General features: G+C 48.4%; 1 protein-coding gene across 5 annotated transcripts in view; it reads left to right on the top strand.

Annotated features, from left to right (window-relative positions):
* Window positions 1–16,985, top strand: part of LOC110506476 (myotubularin-related protein 13) — a 150,985-nt gene that overhangs the window by 111,079 nt on the left and 22,921 nt on the right. For 4 of the 5 annotated variants that reach the window (XM_090222256.1, XM_090222255.1, XM_090222254.1 and 1 more), the window contains exons 18-21: window positions 4,818–4,985; window positions 5,088–5,362; window positions 6,979–7,151; window positions 8,252–8,325. In XM_090222256.1, the coding sequence (XP_090078382.1) occupies window positions 4,818–4,985; window positions 5,088–5,362; window positions 6,979–7,151; window positions 8,252–8,325 (690 nt within the window). Of the gene's footprint in view, window positions 1–4,817; window positions 4,986–5,087; window positions 5,363–6,978; window positions 7,152–8,251; window positions 8,326–14,800; window positions 15,066–16,985 lie in introns of those variants that run through there. The other variant, XM_090222257.1, reaches the window with a different exon arrangement.

Here is a 16,985-nt window from a genome sequence, read left to right as displayed (position 1 = left end):
CTGGCTGGCTCTCTGGCTGGCTCTCTTTGTGGTTGGCTGGCTCTCTGGCTGACTGGCTGGATCTCTGGTTGACTGGCTGGATCTCTGGCTGACTGGCTGGCTCTCTGGCTGGCTCTCTTTGGCAGGCTGGCTCTCTTTTGGCTGGCTGGCTTACACTCTGGCTGGCTGGCTGTCTTTGTGGCTGGCTGGCTCTCTGGCTGGCTGGCTCTCTGGCTGGCTGGCTCTCTGGCTGGCTCTCTGTGTGGCTGGCTGGCTCTCAGGCTGACTCGCTGGCTGTCTTTGTGGCTGGCTGGCTCTCTTTGGCTGGCTGGCTCTCTGTGTGGCTGGCTTACTCTCTGGCTGGCTGGCTCTCTGTGTGGCTGGCTCTCTGGCTGGCTGGCTCTCTGGCTGGCTGGCTGGCTCTCTGGCTGGCTCTCTGGCTGGCTCTCTGGCTGGCTGGCTCTCTGGCTGGCTCTCTGGCTGGCTGGCTCTCTGTGTGACTGGATGGCTCTCCTGCTGGATGGCTGGCTGGCTCTCTGGCTGGCTGGTTCTCTGTGTGGCTGGATGGCTCTCCTGCTGGATGGCCGCTGGCTCTCTGGCTGTGTGTCTGGCTCTCTGGCTGTGTGTCTGGCTCTCTGGCTGTGTGTGTCTGGCTCTCTGGCTGTGTGTGTCTGGCTCTCTGGCTGTGTGTGTCTGGCTCTCTGGCTGTGCGTCTGGCTCTCTGGCTGTGTGTCTGGCTCTCTGGCTGTGTGTCTGGCTCTCTGGCTGTGTGTCTGGCTCTCTGGCTGTCTGTCTGGCTCTCTGGCTGTCTGTCTGGCTCTCTGGCTGTCTGTCTGTTTGTCCGGCTCTCTGACTCTCTGGCTGCGTGTCTGGCTGTCTGACTCTCTGGCTGTGTGTCTGGCTCTCTGGCTGTGTGTCTGGCTCTCTGGCTGTGTGTCTGGCTCTCTGGCTGTCTGTGTGTCTGGCTGTCTGTGTTTCTGGCTGTCTGTGTGTCTGGCTGTCTGACTCTCTGGCTGTGTCTTTGAATCTCTGGCTGTGTGTCTGGCTGTGTCTCTGGCTCTCTGGCTGTGTCTCTGGCTGTGTGTCTAGCTCTCCGTCTGTGTCTCTGCGTCTCTGTCTGTGTCTGTTTCTCTCTCTGTCTGGGTCTCTGTGTCTGTCTCTGTTTGTCTGTCTGGGTCTGTGTCTCTGTCTGGGTCTCTGTGTGTATGTCTGGGTGTCTGGGAATCTTTCTGGGTCTGTTTCTGTGTCTGGGTCTCTCTGTGTCTGGGTCTCTCTGTGTCTGGGTCTCTCTGTGTCTGGGTCTCTCTGTGTCTGTGTCTCTGTCTGGGTCTCTGTTTGGGTCTCTGGGTCTCTGTCTGCGTCTCTGTCTGTCTGGGTCTCTGTCTGGGTCTCTGTCTCTGCCTTTGTCTGGGTCTCTGTCTGTCTGGAGTGACTGTCTCTCTCTGGAGTGACTGTCTCTCTCTGGAGTGACTGTCTCTGTCTGGAGTGATTGTCTCTGCCTGGAGTCACTGTCTCTGCCTGGAGTCACTGTTTCTGTCTGGGTCTCTCTCTCGGTCTCATGCTCGCTCGGTCGCTCTCTCTGTCTGTTTCTCTCTTGCTCTCTCTGTCTCTCTCTCTCGCTCTCTCTGTCTGTTTCTCTCTCTCGCTCTCTCTCTCTCTCTCTCTCTGTCTGTCTCTCGCTCTCTCTGTCTGTCTCTCGCTCTCTCTCGCTCTCTGTCTCGCTCTCTCTCTCTCTCAATTCAATTCAATTCAAGAGGCTTTATTAGCATGGGAAACATGTGTTAACATTGCCAAAGCAAGTGAGGTAGATAATATATAAAGTGAAATAAACAATAAAAATGAACTGTAAACATTACACATACAGAAGTTTCAAAACAATAAAGACAATCCAAATGTCATATTATATATATATATACAGTGTTTTAACAATGTACAAATGGTTAAAAGACACAAGATTAAAATAAATAAGCATAAATATGGGTTGTATTTACAATGGTGTTTGTTCTTCACTCTTTGCCCTTTTCTCGTGGCAACAGGTCACAAATCTTGCTGCTGTGATGGCACACTGTGGAATTTCACCCAGTAGATATGGGAGTTTATCAAAATGGGATTTGTTTTCGAGCACATAGCCTGTCTTCTCTTGAGAGCCATGTCTGCCTACGGCGGCCTTTCTCAATAGCAAGGCTATGCTCACTGAGTCTGTACATAGTCAAAGCTTTTCTTAATTTTGGGTCAGTCACAGTGGTCAGGTATTCTGCTGCTGTGTACTCTCTGTTTAGGGCCAAATAGCATTCTAGTTTGCTCTTTTTTTTGTTAATTCTTTCCAATGTGTCAAGTAATTATCTTTTTATTTTCTCATGATTTGGTTGGGTCTAATTGTGCTGCTGTCCTGGGGCTCTGTAGGGTGTGTTTGTGTTTGTGAACAGAGCCCCAGGACCAGCTTGCTTAGGGGACTCTTCTCCAGGTTCATCTCTCTGTAGGTGATGGCTTTGTTATGGAAGGTTTGGGAATCGCTTTCTTTTAGGTGGTTATAGAATTTAACGGCTCTTTTCTGGATTTTGATAATTAGTGGGTATCGGCCTAATTCTGCTCTGCATGCATTATTTACTCTCTCTCTCTCTCTTGCTCTCTGTCTGTCTCTCTCTCTCTTGCTCTGTCTGTCTCTCTGTCTCTCTGTCTGTCTCTGTCTGTCTGTCTGTCTGTCTGTCTGTCTGTCTCTGCCTGTCTCTGCCTGTCTCTGCCTGTCTGGGTCTCTGTCTGGGTCTCTGTCTGGGTCTCGGTTTGTGTCTCTGTCTGGGTCTCTACCTCTGTCTGGAGTCACCGACTCTGTCTGGGTCTCTGCCTGGGCCTCTGTCTGTCTGGAGTCACCGACTCTGTCCGGATCTCGGTCTCTGGCTCGGGCTCCCTGTCTGTCTCTGTCTGTCTGTCTCTGTCTGTCTCTGTCTGTCTGTCTGTCTGTCTGTCTGTCTGTCTGTCTGTCTCCCTCTCTCTCTGTCTCTCTCTCTTCCAGCCCCGCATTCCTTTTCTACATTTGGCAAGTGGAACATTCATATGGGCCTCTGAGGGTCGTCTACCTCCATCCCTCCATCTGTCTTATCTTGTCCCTCTGCTCTGTGTAGTAGGTTATGACTGCAGCCTAGACCCTGGCTCCCCTCTGTTATCAGAGCAGGGAGAGCCAACCGGCCGTGGTCAACCTGACCTCCAGACAACTGAGCAGGCTGTGTGTTTAACAGGAGAGGACACACACACCTCCACTCAATCCGCTGCAAAACCCACACACCATATGACATGAGAGCATGATGACTAATATTGTAAATATTGTTCTCTGGTGCAGGTCCCAGAATAACAGCTGCATTAAAGTGTCTACTGTTCTTGTTTTTCATATTGGTCGATGTTCCATGAATGGCCACGGTTCATTAATTTCCATCCTTTAACACTGACCCCTGTGCATTTAGTCTAAATTCTTTAATCCAATCAGGTAATCTGTAAGTCTATTAGCGCCACGGTTTGTCCTGAAAACACTTGCGGCCGTGTCAGATTTGTCTCTGTCGACAGAGGGTTGGTAGACCAGCCCCCTGCTCTCACTGTAAATGGCTGAGTGTGGAGGACACCGTGTTCCTGTGAAGATGTAATGTGTATAAAACATTCCCGGGGAAAGGAAACTATCCGTACAAGCTTTGACATTGGCGTCATCCTCCTTACTTCCCTAACGATATGAAGCTGCACTCTGACGGACTGCGTACATTTGCAGGTGAATTATGTATTTGTGACAGTGGTTTAGACAGGAGGCTTACGAGTGGATTTATCATTCACATCAGAGGGATAGGGCTGTCCTGAGCAGGGAGGAAACAGAGCAGGCGGTCTACTGCTGCCCTCCAACGGCCTTCAAACCTCTCTGGAGAGGAGAGACGATGAGCTACACAGCCCATCGTACACTAGAATCACTTCCAACCCCAGTCTCACCTTTGAACTTCCGCCCACTGCTCTCTCACTCCCCCAGGGCTCTGTGCTCGGACCCCTGCCCTCGGTTAAGCCTCAGCAGGGTGCCGGGACTGTAGCTATTTTAGTTCTGCTTCCTCGTAACTACAGTAGCCCCACTGCCGCTGATTATTCAGGGAGAACCAAGACGATAATGAACAGCGCCGTGTTGTATTGTGTCAGGCTCAGAGGGAAGAAATCAGAAGCTAATCTAATAAGAGGCTTGAGCGTCGCTAAAGAAAGACACATGGCCTTCAGACTCGGCCAGGGGGAAGAGAGGAACATAGAGGTGGGGTGGGGTAAGGATGTTCATTTATAAACAGTGTTGTGTTCTTGGGTTTGGGACTGGTAGGTGCTACAGCTGTTGCCAAACATTCATTTGTTTATATCGGGACATGGGAACAGTCTTCATGGCTTTAGCAGAGCTGCATGCTCCCTCTAGGTGCTGTGTGCAGGTGCTTCACTTCACTATTCATACCGCGGAAAAACCCTCAGGGCCCTGTTTTTAGTGCTCATCCAGAGAGAGAGCGGGAGCCTGACGTTCTTCGTGTGGTGTTGTATGTGTTAAAAACTTACAGCCCACGAGAAATGATTGATTGTGCTTGAAACCTTTGGCAGCTTTGTATTCTTTTCCTATTTCCACCCAGTTTTTAATGGTCGTCTTTACAAGCTATGCTCACCACAGCCCAGTTAGTTTCACGAGTTGTGAGACGTTGAGCCCAAACTACTCTCTTGTACGTTCAGTCAAAAGCAGACAGTCAGCAGGTCTGAACGTTTGGCTGGTCAGCGCTTCAGTGTAAACTGTTGAAAATGTCGACTCCTCAGCCTCTTACTGTCAAAATATTCCCTCGTGTCTGCAGAAACTGCCAGCTGGTGTGAGCCAGTTTGCCTACACCTGTGTCCAGGACCATCCCATTTGGACCAATCAGCAGTTCTGGGAGGCCACGTTCTACAGCGAGGTCCAGAACCAGATCCGAGCCCTGTACCTCACCGCCCCTGACAAACTAGGCATCAGTGCCAGGCTAAAGGTAAGAGAATGAGAGGTTCCATACAATGGTCTTTCTTCTCTCACTTTTTTAGGCCCATATGCAGAATGACACTGAACACCCCCATATCTTTCTCCCCCCCAGGAACAAGGTCCCCTGCCCCCGGCGGCCCCCAGCGCCTTGGAGCGCACGGCCATGGACCTGGCGGCGGAGCAGCTGCGCGCCTGGCCCTGCCTCAGCAAGGAGAAGCAGCAGGAGCTGGTGAAGAACGAGGAGAGCACAGTGTTCAGCCAGGCCATCCACTACGCCAGCCTCCTCGTCTACCTGCTGGTCCCCCTGGACACCAGCAAGAACAAGCTGCTCAGAGCCAACCCCGTCGCTGACTGGGAGAGCGGCAGCAACAGCATCGTAACCAACAGGCAAGCAGAGCAGCTGGTTGCGCCTCACTGCACCCCACTGATACTCAGTCAGTTCAATCTGACACCTAGCTATTCGCCACAGCTATATCAACAGTTAGTTTGGCACAGTACACAGAAGCTCATGGCCCCCTAGAGTGAAATGCACTCGATCGGAAAGAGAAAAAGAGCTGAAATGTAAGGTTGTTATCTAGGACGATAGCGCTCTTGCTTGGGGAGTGTTTTGTACTTTGTCATAAAGGTGACGATAAGTTTGTGGGCGGACATGGCATCAATCTCCTCTCCTCTAAAACGGATCAGTGTACAGCACCTCCTCAGCCATATCCTGCCCACTCCCACGTCCATCCTGTTGGCTGTCCGATCACCTGCTGGAGTTTCAGCCTCAGGTCTGCCAGAGGGGGCGACCTCCACTCAGCCTGTCTGTGGTGGTGGGGGGCGACATCCACTCAGCCTGTCTGTGGTGGTGGGGGGCGACATCCACTCAGCCTGTCTGTGGTGGTGGGGGGCGACCTCCACTCAGTCTGTCTGTGGTGGTGGGGGGCGACATCCACTCAGCCTGTCTGTGGTGGTGGGGGGCGACATCCACTCAGTCTGTCTGTGGTGGTGGGGGGCGACCTCCACTCAGTCTGTCTGTGGTGGTGGGGGGCGACCTCCACTCAGCCTGTCTGTGGTGGTGGGGGGCGACCTCCAGTCAGCCTGTCTGTGGTGGTGGGGGGGCGACCTCCACTCAGCCTGTCTGTGGTGGTGGGGGGGCGACCTCCACTCAGCCTGTCTGTGGTGGTGGGGGGGCGACCTCCACTCAGCCTGTCTGTGGTGGTGGGGGGCGACCTCCACTCAGCCTGTCTGTGGTGGTGGGGGGCGACCTCCACTCAGCCTGTCTGTGGTGGTGGGGGGCGACCTCCACTCAGCCTGTCTGTGGTGGTGGGGGGCGACCTCCACTCAGCCAAAAGAAACAAAGATTGGGATTTCCAGTGCTCCGCACTAATAGTAATGTGTACCAAGTTTGGAAAATTTGCACGTGTGGCTTTTCTCAGAAATGGAGAAGGGTCTGCCAAGGCCTTATCTCCAGAGTTTCTCACTTTCACTTTCTGTATGCGCTGCTGCTACACGGTAGCCCCCTAGCTAGTCCCCTCTGAAGTGTATTACTGGAGAGTTTAGGCCCTTTGAGTTGTTTACATGGAGAATGTTGAAGACTACACCTTGATGAATCCTTTAGTTCTTATTTTGCCACTAGTTTCATGAGTAGGGGGGGAAAGGCGATGGCCACACTGTGTTCATTTGGTTATTTTTTTCCCCTCTTTTGGTTCTTGCCCCAGACTTGTTTTGTTTCTCACAGAGAGACTTCTGGATCTGTGTGTTTGTAAACCCCACGGGACGTTACATCACCGTCCCATGTGAAAAGTGTAGCGTGGCCAAGAGACCGAGTGAGAGGTCCTGGCATCACAGCTGACCTCTCGCCAGACTGCTGGGGTGCCATGCTCACAGACCTCAGACACGCTATATCGTCATGTGCATCTCTGGGAAAACTTCAAGCGTCCTTCTCTGCAGCCTGTTCTATTCTCATGCCATTAATGAAGACTAAAATCTGATATATCTAAAATGTAAATGTGTGTTTTCAGTATTGCAGGCAGTGTGGCGGAGAGCTTTGACACAGAGAGTGGCTTTGAGGACTCTGAGAACAGCGACGTGGCCAACTCTGTGGTACGGTTCATCGCCCGCTTCATTGACAAGGTGTGCACCGAGAGTGGCGTCAGCCAGGACCACATCAAGAGTTTGCATAGCATGATCCCAGGTACCGTACGACCCCCAGTCAACCTCAATACTACCAAATACAACGTCAATTAAACCCCAATACACCTCTATCCAGGAGCTCTGTAGCTAGCAAGCACCGTGACCTCTGACTTCAGTAGCAAACTCCCACTGTCCTAATTCTGTGAGCTTTATCAGTTTATTTTTGCCAAGGTATCCCTGGAAGCTGATTGAAGTGTGTATTCTGAGTGCAGGCCTGTAGCGCTGTGGAGTCCTACAGCCTCTGAGCAGATTAACTCTTTGACAAACAGTGAGCTCCAAAAGTATTGGGACAGTAACACATTTTTTGTGGTTTTGGCTCTGTACTCCAGCACTTTACAAAATAGAATATTTCTAAACACTTCAACTTTCTCAGTCATCCTTATTCACGATTCGTTCAGGATTAAACGGAATCACGGTAACAACCACATTAATGAAGACATGTTTAGAAACATGCCTCCCGAGTAGCGCAGTGGTCTAAGGCACTTTGGTGGTCTAAGTGCAGTGGTCTATGGCACTGCATCGCAGTACTAGCTGTGCCACTAGAGATCCTGGTTCGAGTCCAAGCTCTATCGCAGGAGGCTCACAATTGGCTCAGCATTGTCTGGGTTAGAGGAGGGTTTGGCCGGCAGGGATGTTCCTGTCCCATTGAGCTCTAGCTCTAGTTTCGGAGGACGCACGGCTCTTGACCATCGCCTCTCCCGAGTCCGTACAGGAGTTGCAGCGATGGGACAGGACTGGAACTACCAATTGGATACCATGAAATTGGGGAGAAAAAAGGGGGTAAAATAATAATTTCAAAAATTAGGTGTTTAGAAACATCATGTTCTTATATACAAAAAAATGACACAATACATTATTTACCAAAGGCCATATGGATGAAAATACCCTCAAATTAAAGCTGACAGTTTAACCTCATAGTCATTGTATCATCCCAGTACTTGTGTATCTCACTGTAGGTGGTGGTCTTCAAATCTGTAAATATAGGCTTCTTGGGGTTGTAATTAGGGGTGTAGAAGCATGTGTTTATGTTTACCTGGGTTGGGTAACGTGTTTTTGTGTGTGCATGACATTGTGCTAACTGGTCATGACCTCTGACCCCAGGCATCGTGGCCATGCAGATGGAAACTCTGGAGGCAGTCCACAGGGAGAGCAGGAGGCTGCCGCCCATCCAGAAGGTAGGTACTGCCCTGCACTGGGCCATCCATCCAGAAGATAGGTACTGCCCTGCACTGGGCCACCCATCCAGAAGGTAGGTACTGCCCTGCACTGGGCCATCCATCCAGAAGGTAGGTACTGCCCTGCACTGGGCCACCCATCCAGAAGGTAGGTGCTGCCCTGCACTGGGCCACCCATCCAGAAGGTAGGTGCTGCCCTGCACTGGGCCATCCATCCAGAAGATAGGTACTGCCCTGCACTGGGCCACCCATCCAGAAGGTAGGTGCTGCCCTGCACTGGGCCACCCATACAGAAGGTAGGTACTGCCCTGCACTGGGCCATCCATCCAGAAGATAGGTACTGCCCTGCACTGGGCCACCCATCCAGAAGGTAGGTACTGCCCTGCACTGGGCCTCCCATCCAGAAGGTAGGTGCTGCCCTGCACTGGGCCACCCATCCAGAAGGTAGGTGCTGCCCTGCACTGGGCCACCCATCCAGAAGGTAGGTGCTGCCCTGCACTGGGCCACCCATCCAGAAGGTAGGTGCTGCCCTGCACTGGGCCACCCATCCAGAAGGTAGGTACTGCCCTGCACTGGGCCATCCATCCAGAAGATAGGTACTGCCCTGCACTGGGCCACCCATACAGAAGGTAGGTACTGCCCTGCACTGGGCCACCCATCCAGAAGATAGGTACTGCCCTGCACTGGGCCTCCCATCCAGAAGGTAGGTACTGCCCTGCACTGGGCCACCCATCCAGAAGATAGGTACTGCCCTGCACTGGGCCTCCCATCCAGAAGGTAGGTACTGCCCTGCACTGGGCCTCCCATCCAGAAGGTAGGTACTGCCCTACACTGGGCCACCCATCCAGAAGATAGGTACAGTTACCCTGCACTGGGCCACCCATCCAGAAGGTAGGTGCTGCCCTGCACTGGGCCACCCATCCAGAAGGTAGGTGCTGCCCTGCACTGAACCACCGAGTTCTCTAATATGTCTGTCTGAATAGAAATGGAGTTTATCAACCATGAATATCAGTACCATTTGGATTATTTTATTGTATTGTAAATAAAAATAGAATATTTCTAAACACTTCAACTTTCTCAGTCATCCTTATTCACAATTCGTTCAGGATTATCCGGAATCACGGTAACAACCACATTAATGTAGACATGTTTAGAAACATGCCTCCCGAGTAGCGCAGTGGTCTAAGGCACAGTGGTGGTCTAAGCGCATTGGTCTAAGGCACTGCATCGCAGTACTAGATGTGCCACTAGAGATCCTGGTTCGAGGCCAAGCTCTATCGCAGGAGGCTCACGGGGCTTTGCACAATTGGCCCAGCATCGTCTGGGTTAGACGAGGGTTTGGCCGGCAGGGATGTTCCTGTCCCATTGAGCTCTAGCAACTCCTGTAGCGAGCCGGGTGCAGTGCAAACTAACACAGTCACCAAGTGTACAGTGTACTCCGACACATTGATGCGACTGGTTTCCGGGTTAAGCGGGCGTAGTCAAGAAGCAGTGCGGCTTGGTTGGGTTGTGTTTCGGAGGACGCACGGCTCTTGACCTTCGCCTCTCCCGAGTCCGTACGGGAGTTGCAGCGATGGGACAGGACTGGAACTACCAATTGGATACCATGAAATTGGGGAGAAAAAAGGGGTAAAATAATTATAAATATTTAAAAAAGAGGTGTTTAGAATTTGAAGCTCTGTAATCTGTCATCAAAATCATTGTCATTTCACCGGATGTTGTCGAGGTGGGACGCTAGCCCAAAGAGGTTAATGATTGGAGTAATTCTTTGTGCCTTTTGAAGTAAACCTGTCCTTTGATAATGAAGTGGTGTTAGAACCCCTATTTAACTGGCAGTGGTGTTAGAACCCCTATTCTCCTGGAAGTGGTGTTTGATCCCCTATTCTCCTGGAAAGGGTGTTAGAACCCCTATTTTACTGGCAGTGGTGTTAGAACCCCTATTCTCCTGGAAGTGATGTTCGAACCCCTATTCTCCTGGAAGTGGTGTTAGAACCCCTATTCTCCTGGAAGTGGTGTTAGAACCCCTATTCTCCTGGAAGTGGTGTTAGAGAACCCCTATTCTCCTGGAAGTGGTGTTAGATCCCCTATTCTCCTGGAAGTGGTGTTAGATCCCCTATTTTACTGGAAGTGGTGTTAGATCCCCTATTCTCCTGGAAGTGGTGTTGGAACCCCTATTCTTCTGGAAGTGGTGTTAGAACCCCTATTCTCCTGGAAGTGGTGTTGGAACCCCTATTTTACTGGAAGTGGTGTTGGAACCCCTATTTTACTGGAAGTGGTGTTGGAACCCCTATTTTACTGGAAGTGGTGTTAGAACCCCTATTCTCCTGGAAGTGGTGTTAGATCCCCTATTTTACTGGAAGTGGTGTTAGAACCCCTTTTCTCCTGGAAGGGGTGTTACAACCCCTATTCTCCTGGAAGGTGTGTTAGAACCCCTATTCTCCTGGAAGTGGTGTTGGAACCCCTATTCTCCTGGAAGTGGTGTTAGATCCCTTATTTTACTGGAAGTGGTGTTAGAACCCCTTTTCTCCTGGAAGGGGTGTTAGAACCCCTTTTCTCCTGGAAGGGGTGTTAGAACCCTTATTCTCCTGGAAGTGGTGTTAGATCCCTTATTTTACTGGAAGTGGTGTTAGAACCCCTTTTCTCCTGGAAGGGGTGTTAGAACCCCTTTTCTCCTGGAAGGGGTGTTAGAACCCTTATTCTCCTGGAAGTGGTGTTGGAACCCCTATTTTACTGGAAGTGGTGTTGGAACCCCTATTTTACTGGAAGTGGTGTTAGAACCCCTATTCTCCTGGAAGTGGTGTTAGATCCCCTATTTTCCTGGAAGTGGTGTTAGAACCCCTTTTCTCCTGTAAGTGGTGTTAGAACCCCTTTTCTCCTGTAAGTGGTGTTAGAACCCCTATTCTCCTGGAAGTGGTGTTGGAACCCCTATTTTACTGGAAGTGGTGTTGGAACCCCTATTTTACTGGAAGTGGTGTTAGAACCCCTATTCTCCTGGAAGTGGTGTTAGATCCCCTATTTTCCTGGAAGTGGTGTTAGAACCCCTTTTCTCCTGTAAGTGGTGTTAGAGCCCCTATTCTCCTGTAAGTGGTGTTAGAACCCCTATTCTCCTGGAAGTGGTGTTGGAACCCCTATTTTACTGGAAGTGGTGTTGGAACCCCTATTTTACTGGAAGTGGTGTTAGAACCCCTTTTCTCCTGTAAGTGGTGTTAGAACCCCTTTTCTCCTGTAAGTGGTGTTAGAACCCCTATTCTCCTGGAAGTGGTGTTAGATCCCCTATTTTACTGTAAGTAGTGTTAGAACCCCTTTTCTCCTGTAAGTGGTGTTAGAACCCCTATTCTCCTGGAAGTGGTGTTAGATCCCCTATTTTCCTGGAAGTGGTGTTAGAACCCCTTTTCTCCTGTAAGTGGTGTTAGAACCCCTATTCTCCTGGAAGTGGTGTTAGAACCCCTATTCTCCTGGAAGTGGTGTGCTGGAGCTGAAGTGCCTATCATCCAGTAATGTTGCAGTTGTCAGATTGTCATCACTCATCAAACATCAGACTGGGGTTATTACAGTGAAGCCAGGCTACAGTAGTCATGGATGCTGTTGTGCTCCTTACCACACTGCCAGCTCTTGATAGGTCTCTGCGGGCCCAGTGTAATTGATTTGTAAGTTTGTCTGGCAGGGCCTTGTCTGACATTTATGGCTGAGGCCATGTTGTACACATCTCTGCTTTCAGCAGCACATTCAATCCTATGAACTCTGTAAACAAGCGCAGGAATGACCCTGGTGGGCCATCAGCACAGGGATTTATGACTCGTAGAGTTGGAGCTCTCCTTGCTTCTATGTGGAACCTGCTACTGCTTTGGCCCAAGGTTCAGGCGGAGGAGGAGGTAGCGCTGTTGGGTCTGTCGGGATTAAACAATCAGCTAAGGGAGCTGGGCGTACTGGTGTACCTTGGGCACTCCAAGCTACAAGCAGTGAAAATGGTCACTGTGATAAGTAGCTATCGCTGGCTCTAATGTCTAGTGTGTGTAGGGGTGAATACTTTGTTAGAGTTCCAGCTGGCAGCCTCATTGGGGTGCTAGGGGACCGTTGGGACCTTTAACACACTGGCCCCTGGCCCTGGGCCATCCAACACCAGCAGGACCATGTTCCTCTTATCTATTGGCCAGAACTCAACCGCAAAGCCTCTGGACCTACCTGACCTTAGCATGGATGTCCCTTCAGGTAGAGCAGAGCTTTCCTCTGCTAGAGAGTAAACAGAAAATACCACACCCCACACACACACAAAGGCTGTGATCATCTGATGGACCAGTGACACCATTCTGTTCCCCATGGAAAATATGAACACTGCACAGAACCATGCCCTTCTGACTAGAGGGCATTTACTGTCTAGGCCCCCTCACACAAGAGTGCTCAACTTGGCTACAGTTTGATGAGCTAGAGAGACAAAGCAGTGTTAGACCAGCTTTTAGACCTGGCTCTGCTGGGGAGCTGATGAGAAACCAACTTCCAACACAGTGGAATGGAGTTTGGATTTACAGGTTGCTTCGAAGCACCTCAAAGCAGATGTTCAGCAGTTGTCAGTACTCATTGACGAGAGGTTTGCTTTGGATCCTCCAGCATTTCTTGAAGCATGTAAATCAACATATATTGGTAGTGTGTGGTAAAAGTTGAGTTAATAATTCAGAAGGTCACTGGAAAGATGTTGCGTAGACTACACTCAATGCATATATCAAAATGAACTAAATTAATTATTGTAGTAGTAAAAAATGGAGGACCAAACGATTAACTTGGGAGTATTACTGATGATTAGTCTCCACGGAACACATGCTTTGTTTTTCTTGGCATCGCATTAGTAACTAGGAAGCAGTGTTATACGCTATTTGATGCTGAGTGTCCGTGTAACACACAGTGTGTTGGTGATGTGTTGCATTTATGTCGTGTGTGTGTGTGTGTGTGATACGTTTGTCTTCGATATGCTCAGCTGTTGTTTAGGTGCAACGTTTGTGTTGATGTCTATCCTTATCCAATGCACTGATATGTTGACATTAGGGCTGAGGGTCATCTGTTCTTTTAACTATTGGTCTATCTATTGGTCTTCATTTTTAAATGTGTATTTTTCCATATATAGACACACCCTATGTGTTTGAATAAATCAACTACAGTGCCTTGGGAAAGTATTCAGACCCCTTGACCTTTCCCCCATTTTGTTATGTTACAGCCTTATTCTAAAATATATGTTTTTCCATCATCAATCCTCAGTGCCAGCAGCATACCACCCTGCCTCCCACTGCTGGCTTACTTCTGAAGCTAAGCAGGGTTGGTCCTGGTCAGTCCCTGCATGGGAGACCAGATGCTGCTGTTGGAGGGCCAGTAGGAGGCAATCTTTCCTCTGGTCTAAAAAATGATCCCAAATCCCCAGGTCAGTGATTGGGGACATTGCTCTATGTAGGGTGCCGTCTTTTGGATGGGTCGTTAAACGGGTGTCCTGACTTTCTGTTGTCACTAATTACACCTAATCATCCCCAGCTTACAATTGGCTCATTCATCTCCTCTCCTCCAGGTCGTTGCTGTAAATGAGAATGTGGTCTCAGTCAACTTACCTGGTAAAATAAGGGTTAAATAAAAAAAATACCAAAATCAACACACACACTACCCCATAATGACAAAGCAGAAACAGGTTTATAGAAATGTTTGCTAATTTATAAAAATAAAAAGTAGTATTCAGAACCTTTACTCTGTACTTTGTTGAAGCACCTTTGGCAGTGTTTACACCCTCAAGTCTTCTTGGGTATGATGCTACAATCTTGGCACACCTGTATTTGGGGAGTTTGTCCCATTCTTCTCTGCAGATCCTCTCAAGCTCTGTCAAGTTGGATGGGAAGCGTTGCTGCATAGCTATTTTCAAGTCTCTAGAGATGTTTTATCGGGTTCAAGTCTGGGCCACTCAAGGACATTCAGAGACTTGTCCCGAAGCCACTCCTGTGATGTCTTGGCTGTGTGCTTAGGGTCATTATCCTGTTGGAAGGGGAACATTCGCCCCAGTCGGAAGTCCTGAGCGATCTGGAGCTGGTTTTCATCAAGGATCTCTCTGTACTCATCTCTCTGTTCATCTTTGTATTGATCCTGTCTCTCCCAGTGAAAGCTGCTGAAAAACATCCCCACTGCATGATGCTGTCACCATCATGCTTCACCGTAGGGATGGTGCCAGGTTTCCTCCAGACGTGACGCTTGGCATTCAGGCCAAAGAGTTCAATCTTAGTTTCATCAGACCAGAGAATCTTGTTTTTCATGGTCGGAGAGTCTTCCAAGTGCCTTTTGGCAAACTCCAAGTGGACTGTCATGTGCCTTTTTGCTCATGAGTGGCTTCTGTCTGGCCACTCTACTATACAGGCCTGATTGGTGGAGTGCTGCAGAGATGGTCGTCCTTCTGAAAGATTCTAGCATCTCCACAGAGAAACTTTAGAGCTCTATCAGTGACCATCTGGTTCATGGTCACCTCCTTCTCCCCCGATTGCTCAGTTTGGCCGGGCGGCCAGCTCTAGGAGTCTTGGTGGTTCCAAACTTCTTCCATTTAATAATGGAGGCCACTGTGTTCTTGGAGACCTTCAATGCTGCAGAAGTGTTTTGGTACCCTTCCCCAGATCTGTGCCTCGACACAATCCTGTCTCGGAGCTCTAGGACAATTCCTTCGACCTCATGGCTTGGTTTTTGCTCTGACATGCACTGCCAACTGTGGGACCTTATATAGACAGGTGTGTGCCTTTCCAAATCATGTCCAATCAATTTAATTTCCCACAGGTTATAGAAACATCTCAAGGATGATCAATGGATAAAAGGATGCACCTGAGCTCAATTTCGAGTCTCAATGCAAGGGTCTGAATACCTATGTAACAAGGTTTTTCTATTTATTTTTAATACATGTGCAGGAAATTCTAAAAACCTGTTTTCACTTTGCCATTATGGGGTATTGTGTGTAGATTGCTGAGGAAAATGTTTTATTTAATACTTTTAGAATAAGGCTGTTATGTGGAAAAAGTCCAGGAATCTGAATACTTTCTGAAGGCATTGTATATGTACTGAGTTTGTCTGGTGTTTTATTCCAACTATTTGATGAAATAAGACACACAAATGACTCAAGAAGGGAGCCCGATAGCCACGCTGTGTTAAAATGAAATGACGATGAGTGCCTGGGTGACTGGTGCACGTTGTCTCTTTCCCCTCCCTGCTGCAGCGAACAGGCACCACAGCAAGTGTTTATCGCCGCTGTCTGTGCTGAAGCTGCAACATAATTACAGCCATTTTATTTCTTTCTTGTTTCTGACTGAAAGGTTCTGTTACCGAAATACCTCATTTGTTTAGGAAAAACATTCCCTCAACCCTTGCTCTCTTTATGTGAAAAATGTATGCATCGCATGCACGCAACCAATAAGGCCTGACCTATAACCTATCATAATCACAATAATATTTGGTTATAACAAACTCTGAGCACCGTAATACAGGTGACAGCAAAATGGATGCGGAGGACGTGAAAAAATAACTTTGAAGCGGGTGAATGTCTACTGGCTGCTCAGGAGGGAAAGGGGAAGTCAGATCTGTGGAAGACATTTGACTTAGTGTTGCGTCAGTATTATGTGTGCCAAACAGTTGCTGCTAGATTACAATATCATTTTTTCTGACCATTTGGAACAGTGTAAACAACACTAAATAAGTGGACCAGAGAGTCTGTATCAAGCCTTTATTACAGCAGACTAAAAACAGTTGCATGCATTCATGAATTGTGGTTTGTTGTTTGGGCTAATTATTGAAAGCTTCCTTTGTTATTTAATTTTAAAACGAAAATGCTTATTTGCAATTTCAAAACATGAATGTTGCTGTGATGGCATGAACGAATGATTGATTGATACAGTAGCCTATACTGTATATTGAAATATAGGCCTAAGTAAGTTATGGTATTAAGACTAAACAGGACGCACTCTTTTGCATACAGCTCGATGGTGGTTATACAAGGCTGCTATACCAAGACCACTAATGATAACGACATTACTTATTATTATAATGATGATTATAATAATAATTGTAATAATAACAGTAAGGAGATCAAGGACAAGGAGGCTACAGGAGTGAGAGCTGGGTACATTTTATGTGTGACAAACAGGTGCTGTTAGATTACAATATACTTTTTCTGCCTGTTTGGAAGAGTGTAAACAACACTAAATACATTATAAGTAATACCAGTCTGTACTAACCCCCCCCCCCCCCCCCCCCCCCAAAAAAAAAAATGTAAAGCTTAAATTACAGCGTAACAATGACTAAAAACAGCCGAATCTGTGAAATTGCTTTATCTTGACATTTTGCTGTTGCATGAGGCCTGGTCCTCATGGATTCATTAGGTTATTAACTAATCACTCAAACAGGCAACAGAAGCAAGACCTGTCTTATTTCTGTAGATATATATGGATGATTTATAAAGAGGCACATTTCAATTCTACTCTGCATTGAAGATTATTTCAGGACCGCGGACAGCGACTGTATCCAATTCGGGAGAATGCGAATTTGTTATAAAATAATATTCAATAGATTTATTATTGTTGCACTAATATGATCATATACAATTTCAGTATCAAATATCTAAGAGTGATAGACGGTGCCATCCCGTATCTTCCGCAATGAAT

The sequence above is a fragment of the Oncorhynchus mykiss genome, chromosome 26 (assembly GCF_057628025.1).
Source record: "Oncorhynchus mykiss isolate SJ-2025 chromosome 26, ASM5762802v1, whole genome shotgun sequence".
NCBI classification, from domain to species: domain Eukaryota; kingdom Metazoa; phylum Chordata; class Actinopteri; order Salmoniformes; family Salmonidae; genus Oncorhynchus; species Oncorhynchus mykiss.
This window is presented reverse-complemented; position numbering and strand designations above follow the sequence as displayed.